This window comes from Chenopodium album, chromosome 25 (assembly GCF_948465745.1).
Source record: "Chenopodium album chromosome 25, dcCheAlbu1.1, whole genome shotgun sequence".
Lineage (NCBI taxonomy): Eukaryota > Viridiplantae > Streptophyta > Magnoliopsida > Caryophyllales > Amaranthaceae > Chenopodium > Chenopodium album.
Genome location: NC_137858.1, coordinates 11839366 through 11856912, shown reverse-complemented (window position 1 = coordinate 11856912; position 17547 = coordinate 11839366). Strand labels below are relative to the sequence as shown.

General features: G+C 37.8%; 1 protein-coding gene across 1 annotated transcript; it reads right to left on the bottom strand.

Annotated features, from left to right (window-relative positions):
• Nucleotides 1-12532: 12532 nt before the first annotated feature.
• LOC145613691 (uncharacterized) lies at nt 12533-14458 on the bottom strand. Its single transcript, XM_081668771.1, has 3 exons — nt 14153-14458; nt 13452-14041; nt 12533-13388 (listed from the first exon to the last, which is right to left on the bottom strand). Exons 1-3 carry the CDS (start codon nt 14456-14458, stop codon nt 12533-12535), a joined length of 1752 nt encoding a protein of 583 aa, XP_081524897.1.
• Between the last annotated feature and the right edge of the window lie 3089 nt (nt 14459-17547).

Genomic DNA, 17547 nt, shown 5'->3' with positions numbered 1-17547 from the left:
AGGATTTTATTATTGTACCGGATAGTGTCGACACTGTTAAGGCTTAGTTATTAATTATGCATTGCGCTGTTAGTCATCTATTATTTAACATATTAGTTTAATATTCATAACGGCCTTCATCTCGGCCATGTGGAGAGCTGCTTTTGACCACGTAGGCATCTGCTGCCTACAAAGTCAAACTTGCCACCTATGTCGATATGTGGCACCAACTTGATTGTCTTTTTATAAATACCCAAGCACATTTCATAATTTAGGTACAATCTTCTCTCTCTTACTCTCTCTCTCTCTCTCTCTCTAGAAACACACTCTTACCTTATCTTTTATTCTTCTCATTAAATTACTGACTTTAGTATCATAGCAGTTATCCTCGGATAATCCCGAGTTAGCTAATTTGTGTTGACTGTGCACGTGCTTCACAGTGAACCTTTACGGATCCCAAGACTCACAGTATGTACCAACTCACCCGGAACAATTTTATGCTACTCCAATTTGATGCCAATAAAATATACTCGTAACTTCATAACACAAAGGAAAGTAAACCGACTACTTGAATTTAGACCCCTGACCAGGTCTTGGCTTTTGGAACAAAAAGGGAATGACAAAAGAATTGATTGCAAAAAGGGAATGACAACAGTGCAATGAGTACATGAATCAATACTTCATGAATATCCTGAACTAATTTGGCACCAAGAAAGTGGGGTTCATTTGACGTTATTCATTAGGACCATATTCTAATTCTAATTTAAAAAGCAAAACATGAATATCCAAACAAAATCCAAAGCTTCTCTTGTCCACATTCTATTGAAAAAGTTAGAAACTAATTCACACTATTGATGCTACCCCATGTTGTTATGTACTCCATCCAATTTCAGTCACCTCCATTTCTTAGAAAATTAACCCAATTTATTGTCTCATCGAGTTTGTCCTAATTACTTTTGATACATAATCCTCGCATTATCATTTTCAATCTTAATGTAAGAAAAAAAAACCCTTTAATTTCGAAAATTCTATGATAGTTATCCTTAAAAACGCAAGACACAGACAAAATATACTTGTCAAGTTTTGGACTTATTTTACTCAGAAGGTTAGTGGCGATCCTTCAGGTTAAAACGCTAATTAATTCAATTTGATTTGAGTTAATAGACAAGACCGTCGAAAGAAATTAGTAACTAAAAAGATTCACGCGGAATAATGACCACTTCTAAAATGCCTCTAACGACTTTGATGTTTGGTAATAGAGTATAGTAATAGGAAATCTACCCCAAATCTCCATGCTCAAACTAGACAAAAACTGTTAAATACACTTAATGAGTCAATTAGTAATCATAATTTTCACTTCAAATAATAATAATAATCACTTAACAACATGATTTATACTTTGATGAGCAATACCTTGATTATTTGATACGTAATTAAGCTAGTTCAATTAACATTATCAATATACTCTGTATTTTGTTGATCACATGAATCTGTAATGAAGATGAACTCGAACAGGGGAAAAACAGAGCCTCGGAATAACCCAAACAAAATTTAATTTAACTTCACATAAATCAAAAAATACAAATCACCCAAGAACGAACAAGTTCACAAAAACAAAGAAATTGTAAACATTAATGATTAATCTACTATTTAGTATTACAAATTTCTTCACTCTTGACTCTTCCCTTGATCAAACGAAACTGAGATACTATCAGTTCATCGGTAAAACCCGGTGATTCTTCTTCTTCTTCTTCGTCATCTTCTTCTTGCTCTCATAGTTGTGCATGACGGAATGAGAGTCGGAAGATGAACAAAGAGAACGAAAGAAAGAGACGAATTGATCGAAAATGAGACGCTTCACAAGCTTCCTTTTAGCTGGGATAACACTGCTCACCTTGTGACTGTTCAAGTAAAATGTGCTAGTTTTAGCCTCCATTTTTTTAAAAGGAAGGGAATAGAGAGAGAAGGAGATATAAAGAGTAATGGAAAAGAAAGACAAATGGGGTTGGAGAGAGAGAGAGAAATGTGAGCGTATATATAGTACAAGATGACCGGAGATTCGGAGTTTAGATGATGAAAGGAGTTTAACAATAAAGTGTAAAAGAAATGACGAAATATGAAAGGAAGGTACAAGGAAGGTGTTAATTTAAGGTGTGTGCTCTCTAAAAAAGTAAAAAGTCCTTGCAAAATTTTGATAGATAGAAAGATAATTTGGGAAAATTTAACAATATAGCTAGAGGTAAGGATGTGTCAAAGTTTGATCAAACTTTGTTTAAGTTTGTAAATATTTGTATTCATTTATATAATTGTACGGAGTATGTATTAGTTTATAAACTTATTGAAGCTCATCGAATTTTCATTTATATATATTAATGACAACTACTTAAGTATTTAGGGCATGTTCACATTTACTTCACTGAGTTGAACTGAATTGAAATGATTGTAGCTGAACTAAACTGATTAGAGCTAAACTAAACTGGAGTGAACTGAACTGAACTAAACTGATTGGAGCTGAACTGAACTGAACTAAACTGATTAGAGCTGAACTGAACTGAACTAAATTGATTGGAGCTGAACTGAATTGAACTAATTAGAGTTGAATTAAATTGAACTGAAATTAAGCTGAAGTATTCTTTACTAATTTAATTATTAAAACAACCTTTAATGATTTTAGTCGTCCTTTTTCCCTCGCTCTCTCCCTTTTCTTTCTCTTGGTTTTTTTAAAAAATTAGTGTAGGCTGGAATTAGTCAACTTTTCGAAAAATTTGGCTATTTCTAACCCTTTATCTTTATTTTCTTAATGGTTTACTTATTAGTTTTAATAAAGTTACATTTTTTTAGTGTTATAAGTGCCCCTATAGTGAGTTTTGTTCCCCTTACAAAATATGGTTGTAAATTACATCGATTTAAAAGATAATATGAAAATTGTACGATTAGCAGTAACGATTGTAGCTTTACTGAAATGATGTTTTTATTTATATTAACTATCCTATATTTATTAGATCTAAAATTTTCATAGATGGTGTACAATTTTTTTTATTTATGAATCAAACTTGTTATTAAAAAAAACATTTCATACTTAGGGCTTGTTCTCTTCAAATAATTTTCAGTTCAGTATAGTTCTTAATTTCCTTTCTCATAAAATATTCAGTTCAGTCACTACAAGAAAAACATTAATTTGCTGCTATGAATTTGCTGCGTTTTCGGCGAATCGCAGCAAATTAAATTGCGTTTTACATGTACACACCTAAAAAATATTGATTTGCAGGGGTTTTTTATGTTTACTGCTGCAAATGAATAATATCAGTATATTATTCTACCCTAAACCCTCATTTCCTTGCCCACCTCATTTCACTCTCTCCCTCTCTCCCAACTTCATCAATTTCAAAGATATTCCAACCCGCCCCAACCATCACCGGTCACCGTCGAATCACTTCCTCTCCACAACCATCACCGATCACCGCCCTTTTTCGCTGTCAAAGTTTCTCACTATCCACAAGCCTCACTATCATCGCCCTTATTCACCATTAATCTTTTTGCCCAACTTCCTCGAGTACTCGGAGCTACTGTCTACGATTGATGGAGTCGTTGCTGCTGCTGCCGGAGATTCATACGTATCTTCCTCCTTTTCTCTATCTTCTCAATTTTTACTCACCATAGTCCTCCCTTTCACCGCTCTAATTTGGGGTCAATTTTCCGATTTTCACTCCCTCACTACGAAAGGTAATGTTAGAAATTATCACCTCTTTTTTTTAACACCTTAATTGAGAATGACTTTTGATTTGGGTAGTGTTTTGGGTGTTTTTACTTTTGATTTATGGGTAATTAAACGACATGTAAATTGGAGTTTTTACTTTTTAAAATTTTGTTTCTTTAATTGATTAGTTCTTGCTTTAATTTCATTAGTTTAGATTTAGTTTATAAGTATTTGTTTTAGTCAATGCAATTGCATGTGCTATGTAGTTTATAGCCCATTTTTGTTTGAGATTTCCTGTATCTTCAAGGTTCTGGTTGAAGATTTTTGAGTAATCTATTGTCACATTTTCTGGGTTTGTTCTACTTTTTTTTTTAGAATACTTTTTTTTTATTTATTATTTGTTGGTTTTTTTTTCCTCTTTCTGATTAATGTTTTTTTTATTTTTTTTTCTTTCTTCTGATTAATGGGTTTGATTTTAAACCCAGCTGAATTTTTTGTTCGGCAATTAAACCCATCTATTACCTGTCTTATGTAAATTTATCATGTCTTAATCTGGGCTACTGTACGTCTTACTTGGGATTTGTGGTCCATGCCATGAGTAGTTGAACTTGAACTAATTGCTTATTTTGGTTCTGTGAGTTTAGTAATTGATGAAGGAAATGGGTTGCGAATTGGGAAATTTTGGTGGATTTTGGGTGAATTTTGCCTGTTGTTAGGTGTGGAGTTTGATGAATTATGTTACTTGTGTTGATTTACAAGTTTAGATGTTTCATTTTGGGTTCAGGTTACGTCGTTCATTGGAGTTTACTTCTGGGGTGAAATCGGGTGTTGTGATAGGATTTGACACATTGCTGTGAGTTTATGTATCTGAGGTTTTCTTAAGCTTTTTGTAATCTGTTCTTGGGCTAGAATTCTATACTTGATCAGTTCTATCTTTCCTTACTAGTTAATTTCTAACAACAACCGAAATTCGTGTATTTTGTGTTGTGTTGAAATTGTTTTGTTGGTTATGTGTTGAAATTCAATCGTGTTGCTTATGGATAAGTGCTATCCATGAACCTATATTATGTAAAAGTCTTCTTTAAAAGTTTCGGGAAGTGTGGGATTTGTGCTTCCAACAATAACATCTCCCTAAGGTAAGATATGAATTTTTTTTACCATACTTTAAGTAGACTTCAGTTTAGTGGACATTAGACATGGCCTAAATAAAAAGGATTTTTCTTATAAAGAGCTGACTTATTTTGTTATGGTGTTGTATTTCATTTTTTGCACAAAACTGAATAGAAAGTTCATGCAGCACTTGTTACCTATGTTGTGCCTAGTTCAAGTAAGCTATGTGTGTTTATCTATTTGATCCTAAAATGCACCATAGTGCATAATCTCTCTCATTTTAATGCTAGTAATATATTGAATTGCAGACAATGAAATGAATAAAATTGTATTTGGTGGCAGAATAAGCACTAGTTCTTGATCCTATGCATTGAGACTTGAAAGCCTAGCTTATCTATAAAGAGAAGCAGTTGTTAAGGTGCCGATGCTGGTGCTTATGTCTCTTGTACCTGTTGTGTGCTTGTGCCACTGCTACTAGCTCTCTGTTGGAGGTTGTTCGTGATACTTTCTACTATACACAATTGTTGTTGCTGCTGCCCACTGCCGTTGCTTCCTTCTATTGCCTCTTTTGTCATTAGATCTTAGAATTTGTAATTTAGTATGTTGATGCGGTCTGTTACTTACCCTTAATTTGTAGATGTGCTCCAGTTGTATGACGTTAAGTTGTTGAATTGCCTAACGTTTTCATATTGTATTATTTTTAAGTGTAATTTTACAGGTTTTTATTAATGGAAATATTTAAGTTTAATTATATTTATTTAAGGGTGTTTATCAATTTAAGGTGCAATTTTGGTTTTTCTGCTGGTGCAAATAAGAGTATTAACAACTTTTTTGTACAAAATAGCATTAATAGCTTGCTGGACAAATACAAATGCAAAAATCACATTTTTAATTAATTGTAAAAATATATTTATTTGCTGGGGTTAATGGATACAACCGCTGCAAATCAATCTATTAATTTGCTGCATTTCTTAACGCAGCAAATCAATGCATTAATTTGTTGCCTTGGCGTTTGCTGCCACTCCAAAAACGCAGCAAATAAATCATTTTTAACCGCTGTAAATAAATGTTTTTCTACTAGTGAGTTCAATTCAATTTAGTTCAATTTAGCCCAGTTCAGTCAATCAGAACATACCCTTAATTACTCTAAAAATGCATAAGTTTATACAAGTAAAATTTATATTTGGGCCACTGCCAGAATTCTATATTCGTTAATCTATCTTTAATTTAACTAGGTCAAATCTCGTCCGATGCACGGATGTTGAATAATTATAATAAAATATAATTATATAAAAAAATTAGAATCGATTAAGGGCATGTTCACATTTACTGAACTGAGCTGAACTGATTGGAGCAGAACATAACTGAATTGAGCTAAAATGGATATTTTATGTGAGAGGGAAATTAAGAGCTGAAGTAAACTGAACTGAACTGAACTGAGCTGAAATGGATATTTTATGTGAGAGGGAAATTAAGAGCTGAACTAAACTGAACTGATTGGAGCTGAACTGAACTCAACTGAAATTAAGTAAATGTGAACAGGCCCTAATTCAGTATTAAACGCATTAAATATATCTTAAAATAATAAAAACATGTTAGAAAAACTTTAAATATGTAATAGTTTTAATGTGGAAGTTGATATTTTAGAAAGTTTACTTTAGATTATATTAATGTAATCTTATTTTTATATAGCAATGTTTTTTTTAGAAAGTAATTTTGGCGGGAATTTTTTTGATAATACATTATCAAATGTCCCTTTAGATTCGTTTTTAGTACTACAACATTAGCCGTTATCGAAATCAACTACTAGTACAATAATTTGTCAAATGCTATAAAAATGTCCGAAATCAATTAATTTGTCCAATGCTAAAAAGATGACGTTTGCAATCATAATCTACTCTACAAAGTTATCGAAATCAACTAATTTATCCAATGCTATAACATGACGTTTGCAATCATAATCTACTCTATAAAGTTATCGAAATCAACTAATTTGTCCAATGCTATAATGTTTCTGTTTGGATCTGATTCCCCAAGAACTCGGACCTAAGATCCTGATACTCCTATCGGCAAGCTGAGAACCTACACAATGAGAAGAAGTTAGCTAACCCCGGGGTGGTCCGGGGATAACCACTCCGATGACAAAGTCAGAAAGTGTTTAAGAGAAGAAGATAAGTATGAGAGAGAAAGTAGAGAGAGAGAGAGAGAATAATTAATGTCCTCATAAATGAGGTCTTACCTAGTATTTATAATGATCCAACTTGACAGGTGGCTCTCACCCATGCAAAGCCTCCTGCGCCAAGTGTCGAGCTTCTGCTGCCACGTGCCGAATTCCGACAAGCCGATATCTCTGCTTTCTGGTACATATCGGCGCCTTTTCATAATTACTCAGGGTTTGGTCACGCGCCTTTGTAAGATATCGGTCTGGTCCAGATATCATCCCATACAATTAGCCCCCCAAGTGAGGACGCATGATCACACATCATCATTCTCGGTTAATGTTGCCGACAAACTCATCCTAGCTAAACAAACTTTGGGTTTCACTTCTCATTCTTCGAATTTTATCATATTCTGGAATCTTCATATGACAACGTTTCTTGCACTCTGTCAAGCATTGCGCATCAATGAAACTTTATTGCTATTCCTACTGTTGTTGCTGTTTGTTATACCCATTTGGCTTATATCCAAACACGGCAACGGATGAAGTTCAGAGACTATGCCAATTTGGCTGCTACGCAGATGTCACAGTTTTTATTATTATTATTTGTAATCTTCAGGACGACTTTTGTATAGTGTTATAATCCCATAGTGTGTTCATTTGCATTATCTTTGGTGTTATCTCTCAAATTTATACTTTGTTATACTTCCTCGACACATTACTTTTGTTTATTGACTCCTTTTCCCCCCCAAGTGATCTTGTGTGCTGATAGCAGACAAGGTGTACTTAGTATAAAATATATGGGAGTGTGCTGATAGCAGACAAGGTGTACTTAGTATAAAATATATGGGAGCGAAAAACTCCGTTTTCCTCCCCTAGTGACCTTGTGTGCCGATAGCAGACAAGGTCAACTTTTTACAAAATATATAGGAGCGAAAAACTCCGTTTTCCTCCCCTAAGTGACCTTGTGTGCCGATAGCAGACAAGGTCAACTTGTTACAAAATATGTGGGAGTGAAAAACTCCGTTTTCCCCCCCTAAGTGACCTTGTGTGCCGATAGCAGACAAGGTCAACTTATTATAAAATTCACGTTATGGTAGCGCGACCGTTTTTTTTTTTTTTTTTTTTGAGCGGGAAAATTGTAGACGTGTCACAAATCCTGCCGCTGCTTTTTGAAATCAGTTATCGATTCAGGACCGTTGGATCTCTGAACCGCCTTTCACTTCAACTGGCCATTCAGTTTCCCCTTTTTAGATCAAAATTTCGGCAATTTTTTTTACTTCTCACTTTTCAAGTTTTCTCTCAGAGCCATTTATATCCCAATTAAAGGTTTACGTTTCTTACCTTCTCTGAACTTAGTTTGCGCATTCCAGTTTATTCGGCGCGCCTTTCCTCTTCAATCACCTCTTATCACTTAAGGACATTGAACCAGCGATTTTCGTCGAAGGTATTGTCGCACCCTATCCCCTTATTTTGCATGTTGTTTTTATTTTTTATTTTTAATTAAATGTCTGAAGATAGTGTTGAAGGGAACTTTCCTAACCTTAGTACTACTAGGCGTCGTTTAATTAGGCATCCTTAGGCAAAGAAACCGGTAGTAATCAGGGTGATTCATCTTCGCTTTCTGATAACATAGATTACCCATTTGAGACGTTATCTTCTGAAGAAGAAAAACGCGCTTTTATGCTGCATAGGACTATTTCTCATCGTGAGCGTGCTTATCACCCCACTAACCCTGATATCCCTGCCGATACTGAAATTCTAGACGTTGAGCCTGTTAGTGTTCGCTATCACTTACGTAGTTTTGCTGGGAGACGGTATTTTAATCAATACGGCACTAATGTTGGCAATATAGGTATAAACACCATGCCAAGGGTAAAGGGTACCAGTTATCAGCCTCGAGCTGCTGCTCGTGAAGCTGCTGAGGCCGCCAGAGCCGCTGAAGCCGCTAAGGCGACTGAATCCAGTAAAAAGCCTAGTCAAGGCCAAGTCGTGAGTTCTTCCGAAGAAGAACAAGAAGCTGAGATCCCTATAAATACCCGGGAAGGTCCGTCATCTCCCGTTCATGAATCAGCCGTTAATTCGGTTTTAGGAGATGAAGATACTCAAGAAGGTAGTATCAATAATGAGAGCAGGGAGGATATTGTTGATATGACGGCAGAGGTTATCCGGGAAGAAAATCTGGATGAGGGTTATAATTCCGAGACAGATAGGGCTGAGTTCCGACAACCTATTGTTCTTGCTAACGACGGGAAAGTCGCGAAGGCAAAAATAAACGATGCTTTTAGGAAAACGGCAATTGAGAAAGATTAGTCGTCGTGCGAAAAGGTTCTTCAACTTACCTGATGGGTACGAGTTATCTCTTCCTCCGTCTGGAGCTTCAGTGTTGGACTGCCCGGTTGGTTCCGTGGCCATTTACATGAAACATTTCGATTTTGGCCTCCTTTTTCCCCTACATCCCTTCGTTGCCAAAATTTTAAAAGCCTGGAATGTTTGCTTGGTTCAATTAACTCTTCAAACAATTCGTGTCGTTATCGCTACGGTCTGGGTTATGCTATATCGGAATTTCCCTCTAACCCTTAACGTATTTAGACGGTTAATTACCCTGAAGAGGGATGGTCAATCGGATGGGTGGTGGTCGTTATACACTCAACCCCACAAGTACACCGTTCACCCCAAGCTATCTAGCTGCAAGGGTTGGAAAGATAGATTTTTCTTTATGTCGGTCCCAGAGGACTTTCCTTTGAGGAGAACTTTCTTTAGGCCTCATCCTCATTTTGACTCAATCCCCGAGAGAGACCTCGGTAAGCATGAAGAAAGGGCTGTCAATCACTTTGATATCTCCGAATTTGATGAGGATGACGGCAAAGTTTGTCTAGTTCCTGCGGTGTGGGTGCCGAATGTGAGTTACATTATGGGCAACGCACCATTATCTCGTGTCGGTCTCTGTTGGACTGACCAGCACGGTATTACTTACCTTACTGAGTTTTACTTTCCGTCCTATTTTTGATATTGTTTACTTGTAGCTTATATATTTTTTTTTGTTCTTTGTTTTTAGGCACTGATAATTTGGACAACAAGTTGCTGGGCCTATCAGCAGACGGAAAGAGAGTTCTCAGGCGCTGCCCCAAAGCCACAGCTTCTTACGACACTTTAGCTACAGTTTGCGGTCGTGCACCTGCTGTTAGTGCTAAGAGAAGAGCTGAGTTAATGGCTGATGACAACGGAAAGAAGAGAAAGACGACATCTCTGGCCAATCGGCGAGGTGGAGCCGTTGTGATCTCCAGCCCCAGACAAGCTGAAGGGCGTGGTGGGAAGAAGAAAGACCAGTCGGAGACCGAGAAGACTCCGCCCACCACCAAAATTAAGAGCCCTGAGGCCGTTGTGAAGAAGGTTATTCAGGGGATTGAGATCGAAGATCTCACTACTGCCGAGTCCCCTCGTCAGCTTCAGCCAACCGTCTCAATTGCCCCCACTACGGTTGGCTCTGATTCAAGCATTCTGGCCCTGACTTACTGGTCCAATCAATGGATTGAACGAGTCTTTGGAAGGTTTCCAGACGAAGTTCTAAAGGGCTTCGCTGTCCCTGCTGGATATTCCGGAGACCGTTGGCAACCCAACATGGATGTCGGCCGGAGTGAATCTATGATCACCGATGACCCAATGCAAGGTGGGAATCTCGGTTATCGGCTTTTGAGCAATCTTACTCTGCCGATGGACAGACCTGCTGGTCCAATCGGCCCCCTTGCTGCTACTCACATGCACAACATGATGAAGGCACTCTAACTTTTCCTTTACATATTTTTATGTTTTGTTTATAGCTTTGCTATAGACTTATTCTGTTTATATTATTCATATATATATATATATATATTATATTTTTTTTTCTTTTTTTTTTAGGTCGTCATGTCTGGTACAGAGCTGGTTGAGATGTACCGTTATTACCAGGAGAAGAATCATCAAGCCTCCTCCAGCCAAAGCGCCATGCAGGAAATCATCAATAACGCTGAAAGAGCCTTAGATGACTTGAAGAAAATAAAAGAAAGAGACGACAAGGAGATGTCGGAACTGAAGGTTAAGGCTGAGAAAGTTGCTGGTCTAGAATTGGAAGTGCAGAGTCTGAAGACTCAAATTGTTGAAAAATATAAGGCCATTGAGCGCCTTCCTTCAGTTGAAAAGGATCTCGGCGACGCCAGAGCTAAAATAAAAAACCTTGAGGAGAAGGTTAAACAAATGGAAGCTAATAAGCCTGGTATTCGTCAGAGAGCCGTGGGCCGTTATTTAGCTTCAAACGAGTTCTGCTCCAAGCTCCAAGATCGTTTTGATGGAGGTTGGACTGCTGCTCAGAGATGTGTTGCCTATGCTGCCGGTTGGAAGAAGGAAGATTGGGCCAAAGTTGAAAAAGCTTTCAACAAGGAAGCTTACAAGATCCCTTCCGGCTTCGAGGCACAGCAATTCTCTGAAAAGGACTTGTACAATTTGGTGCCCAGTGCTGATGACGGCCCTACAGATCCCAGCATTTTGAACTCCCCAGTGCCTGAGGATGCACAAACTTGAAGGGGCGGGCAGTCATCACCGACATCTTCTTGTGGGTCTTGTATTATTGGGCCTTATCAGCTGTAACTCTCTTTTTATTGCCTTTTGTATGTCTTAACATTTATTTTGACAATGCTGTTTTATCGGCCTATACCCCTGTTTTGTGGTGATGTCTGTTGATTGTCAACTTTACTGTCATGTAAACTTAACTCATTTTCATTTTTGTTGTTTATCAATTGCTTGCAAATTTAAACACCTCTTATCGTAACTATGTTGTCTTTAAGTTGCTAATTTGCTTATTTTAAACAATGTTATCATAACTACATTGCCTTGCAATTTACAATATGCAAAGGACAATTCGCCAAAAAACAGAGATATGCAAAAGACAGTTTTGCAAAAAAAAAAACAAAGATTTACCTGATAATTTGTCTGATATCAGACAACTTTCAACAACTTATCAAATTATGAAGATATCATATCATAACAACCTGTCATTTAAAAATTATTAATGCGCGATATCTTATCAATGCACGATATCTATCTCATCCTTTACTCCCCCCAGTGTACATAGTTCGTGTTAGAACTATGTATACTAGGCAGTAATCAGTCGTTGCTGGTCCAGATTATAACATTGGTCACCTACTGCTTTGTTGTTTCAGCCAGTTAGGTACCCTCTCGGCGATCACTTTCTGAGCTACGCCTCATATCGGCGTATACTCGAGTTGATTTGGCCGGTATTATATTTTGAACCAGCAACCTCGCGAGTTAACGTATACAACTGATCAGGTTGTATATCTATTAACTTCACGGAAGCGGTTTTGAGCTGTCCGTCCCATTTAACGGTGTTCTGTTAAATGGAGGATGCCTATTTCCAACACACGTTGTCTGAATACTTCTTTATTCATTACTGATACCCTTTTTTGATATTAGCTTCTCATGAAAATTGTACATTATACATAGTATTTCTTCAGCACAGCCGAGTTCCATACATTCTTTAGGGGTATCCCATCCAAAGTTTCCAGATAAAACGATTCTTTAGGAGTATCAGGATCTTAGGTCCGAGTTCTTGGGGAATCAGATCCAGACAGAAACAATTTGGCGCTAGAAGGAGGGGTCGAACCTCCGTATACTTTCTCCACAGCTCCTAAATTTGACACATAAGCTATTGCCAGATGGTAAGTTGATACAACGGCCTGCATATCATGTATTATCGGTCTGCCGATAATTGCATTGTAGGCTGACTTAACATCCACCACCAGAAACTCCGCCATCACATCTCGTGCTTGTGGCCCATCACTCAGCTTAACCGGTAACACAATGCTTCCTTCCGGCCTTACTGTTGACCCATTGAACCCGATCACGGGATATGATACCGGTTTCAGGTACTGCCTTCCTATATTCATCTCATTAAAAGCTTGCATAAACAACACATTTGTTGAACTACCTCCATCCACTAGCACTCTTTTGATGTCAGCCCCGTTTATCTTAGTTATTAGGACTAACGGGTCATCATGTGGGAACACTACACGCCTTGCATCTTCTTCTGTGAACACTACCTGAGGTATCGATGTTGGCCGAGGACGATTGTCCACATCCAAGGCACAAACTAGATGACGGTGCTCAGCCAAATGCTTCTTTGCTCCACTAATCGTCCCTCCATGAATCGGTCCCCTTGTTATCACATCTACCCTTCCAGTAGACAACGGTGGTATTCCTACATCCCCTTGTCGGACTATTCCTCCTTGCGTCCTTTCAGACCTTGCCTCTATCCGTTGCCTCTCAACAGTTTGTGCCGGTTGTTGATTCCTGTTTGTGTTCAATCGATATTGTGTCAAATGCCCTTTTCTGATCAACTCCTCAATGTTATCCTTCAATTGCGTACATTCCTCTGTGTAATGTCCTACATCCCTATGGAACATACAATACTTCTTCACATCCCTTGGCCTTGCCTTCATGGGAATCGGCCTTGACCAATCCTCTCTATTCTGATTCACTGAGTAGATTGCTGCCCTTGGTGTATTTAGGGGAGTGTAAGTGCTATATCTCATTGGCAGCCTTGTTGGTCTCGAATCTTGCCGGCTTCCTCCTCCCCTACCTGGGGCAGGAGCTCTCGGCCTACTTCCTCCAGACGATGTCCCTTCATACTGACTTTGCCCCTTTCCGGCAACGACATGCCTGCTACTTGTCTTCATCAATTCTTCACTCTTAATGTAGACATGAGCTTTGCTAAACGCCGCTGCTAATGTTGGCAGGTTTTTCCTTGTAAGGTACCGTTTGAAATCAGAATCAACCAAGCCATTCATTAAAGCCATCACATCTATTTCTTGCTGCAGTTTTGGGATTGTATTTGCCTCATTGTTGAATCGCCTAATGTAATCCCTCAAGGATTCATCTTGTTTCTGCTCCACAGCCATCAATTCTCCAGAGGTTCTCTGCCTCACGCTATTGCTGACATACTGACCCACAAACATCTCGGTCAATCCTTCAAAACTATCTATCGACCCAACTTCAAGGTTATTGAACCAATCGGCTGCAGCCCCAATCAGAGTAGTCGGAAAGACCTTACACCAGACTACATCTGAGTTGGTATACAACATCATGTGCCCCTCATAGGACGTTATAAATCTTGCCGGATCCCCTCTTCCATCATACCTGCAAGTCGGCATTTTCACCTTTTCCATCGGCTGTTCCAAAATATGCTGGGCAAAAGGAGATGCCCTTAATTGCACCACTGCTCGCACTGCCTGCCCATCCACTTGCGAACTTCTCTGCTGTTGGGTTCTCGTACTTACGGTGTGACTTGAGGATTGCCGTGACATTGTGTGTGATCTTATCGGCGACTCATGTCGGGATCTACTAGGCGAGTTCATCAACTGATTGTGTTGCTCTTCCCGGTTACGGTGCGATGTTCCTCTATCGGCCTGAGCGGCCCCCCTTTCAGCCTGTGCCGCCTCAGCCTCCTTTCTCTTCCTACTCATTGCACTCATCACCCTTGCTGCTGTTTCCAATTCATCTGGCGTGAATGCCGCCATAGGATCCTCTGCCTCCCCTCCACCTGCAGGGGAGGTTATCGGCATGTGAAACCAATTATCCTCTAAGGTGTGGGTTTCATCCACTATCTCCACCTGAGGCTGTTCTACTGACTGATTTACTACCTTTCTTGTCACTGGCGTTTCATTGTTTCCGGCCATGATTGTTTTTGTTATGTATATATATTATATTTTTTTTTTGTGTGTGAGGTTCTTAGGCGATAGAAGTGATCAAAGCCCCTCCTTCTAGCGCCAAATTGTTTCTGTCTGGATCTGATTCCCCAAGAACTCGGACCTAAGATCCTGATACTCCTATCGGCAAGCTGAGAACCTACACAATGAGAAGAAGTTAGCTAACCCCGGGGTGGTCCGGGGATAACCACTCCGATGACAAAGTCAGAAAGTGTTTAAGAGAAGAAGATAAGTATGAGAGAGAAAGTAGAGAGAGAGAGAGAGTAATTAATGTCCTCATAAATGAGGTCTTACCTAGTATTTATAATGATCCAACTTGACAGGTGGCTCTCACCCATGCAAAGCCTCCTGCGCCAAGTGTCGAGCTTCTGCTGCCACGTGCCGAATTCCGACAAGCCGATATGTCTGCTTTCTGGTACATATCGGCGCCTTTTCATAATTACTCAGGGTTTGGTCACGTGCCTTTATAAGATATCGGTCTGGTCCAGATATCATCCCATACATATAACATGACGTTTGCAATCATCTTCTACTTTATAAAATTAACGATTGCATCATCATCATTATTCACATGCTAGTTGAAGCTCCTAACTACTTGAGTACGTAATTACCTTGCAATTGGAAATTTGGAACATAAGTTAAGGGATTGAAAAAACAAGTGACTACTTGAAGAATTTATTGAAGTAATTCCACCTGAATATCCTCATCTCATTCATCAACATAACTATTAGAATCAACTTCGAAAAATGAGCTTACAATACGAGGCCCAAAGTGCCCAACTGTTAGGTAAGCCCATTTCTTTAACTCAACTTTGGAGTGTAGACCAAAGGAAAGTATAGAAATGTGTTGTAGAATTCCTTTGATATTGGTCCAAGTTCCGCCACTAATTAGGCGCCAAAATACTTATTGAGTTGAGACAGTTTGTTAATTTGAGTAGTCAGGAAATTTGTTTCCTTAAGAAGAAGGGTCTATCAGGCCAACAATTCAATTACTACCTCCGTTACATATTATTTGTAACGATTAGACATTTTCGCTCTCTACTTTATGTCAAATTGTTGCAAATAATGTGTAACGGAGGTAGTAGATTAATTTAGGAGACAAGACCAAGCAAGCGGCGGCATAAGTAAAAAAATACGAAGTAGTAAGAAAAATCATCCTTTTGCTCCCTTTCTAAAGTATTGCTAGTGAGTTTGATAGTTGGTACTCCGTAATAGAGTAGAATAACATATACGAGTAATATATTCCAAAATGCCAAATCCCATGCTCAACATTGACAAAAAATATTCAATAATATATGTTTATAAGTTACGATGAGTCAATTAGGCTTCTCGATTCGGCTCTATGCTTAACTAATCTAAACTTCAAATTAGAACAATGGAAACGAACAAGAAATGAAACAAATAAAAGGAGAGAAAAGATTCATTTAAATATTACTTTTTCATTTGTTTGGTTTAACTATAGAAATTATCATTTTGTGTTTGAGGAGGATAATTAAGGATATTAGTTACCTTTGGTTTTAGAGAGGTAACAAATGGGTGGAGGGAAGAACAAAGAGATAGAAGGAAAGAGACGAAATGATCGTAAATTATGCGCTTCACAAGCTTCCTCTTAACTGGTACAACACTATTCACCTTCTTAGTTCTTAGGGTTTAAGTAAAATGTGCTATTTTCACCCTCCATTTTTATTTATTTAATTAGTTTGTTTTTAGGAGTAGTTGGAGAAATAGGAGTGAAGGCAAAAAAAGGGAAATGAAGTGAGGTTTATATAATTAAGATAACTAAGATTCATCATTTTGCTATTTATACCAAGGTTGAAGGTTGCCTCTAGAAGGTTGTATAAAATGGTGGCCCAAACTATCACTTTTATACTAAGTACTTTATTAATACTTACTAGGAAGGCGGTTGGTGTTTAAAGTCTTGCAATTTGCTATTTGGCCGGTTACTTATCTAGTACATGTATATTAATGCTTCCTCCATTTTCCTAATATTGAAACTTAGGAATATTGCACATACATATATTAAAATGAAGGGAGAAATAAAAAGATATGGAATTTAAAATAGTGACTTAAGTGATTAGGAGAGAAATTGAGAGAAACATTACACATATAAGGAAATATTGCAATTTTTGTGAAATTTCGTAACATGATAATTATTGCAATATAAGAAGAAAAGAGGAAACATTACCTATGTTGTTATTTTAACCATATAATTAGTACGGAGTAAAAAACAATTAAATCAATTACACCTGATCAAAGTGAGTCCAGTCCGATTTTGGGCAGATTTTTATCATAATTTAGTTATTTTTTAGCCCAATCCGAAAAGTCCGCATGACCCGGCTAATTTGGGCACATAATTTTCGGCCTGAAACCTGGCTTGGCCTGATGCGACCAATGATACCTCTAAAATAAATGTCAAATTTTTAAATAGTGTAAAAGTTAATGTGATAAAGTTGTGACATAATAAGCATCAAAATTAATGTGGGATAGAGAGAGTAAGAACTTCTCACACATATAATTAGCGTTAATTGTGTTATTTCCATCGTTAGGTTCTTTCTGCGTCATGTGATGATTTAAGTTATGAAACAATTGGAATTGAATTCAACTCTTGTATAAGCTTATAACCTTATCTATTTTAAGTAAAGTACCATTTATTTCAACTATACCCCATTCTTGATTAGTAGGTCTTGATTAATGTTGATTATAATTTATCTTTACGAGTACTTCCAAATAGTCCCAACTTTGGTGAAAGTCTTCACAAAGCAATCTAAATTAGTAGTGGCCAAAACAAAAGCAAAACTGATAGAAAAAAGAAGAATAATTTCTAAATCACAATTTAAGCTATGTGGG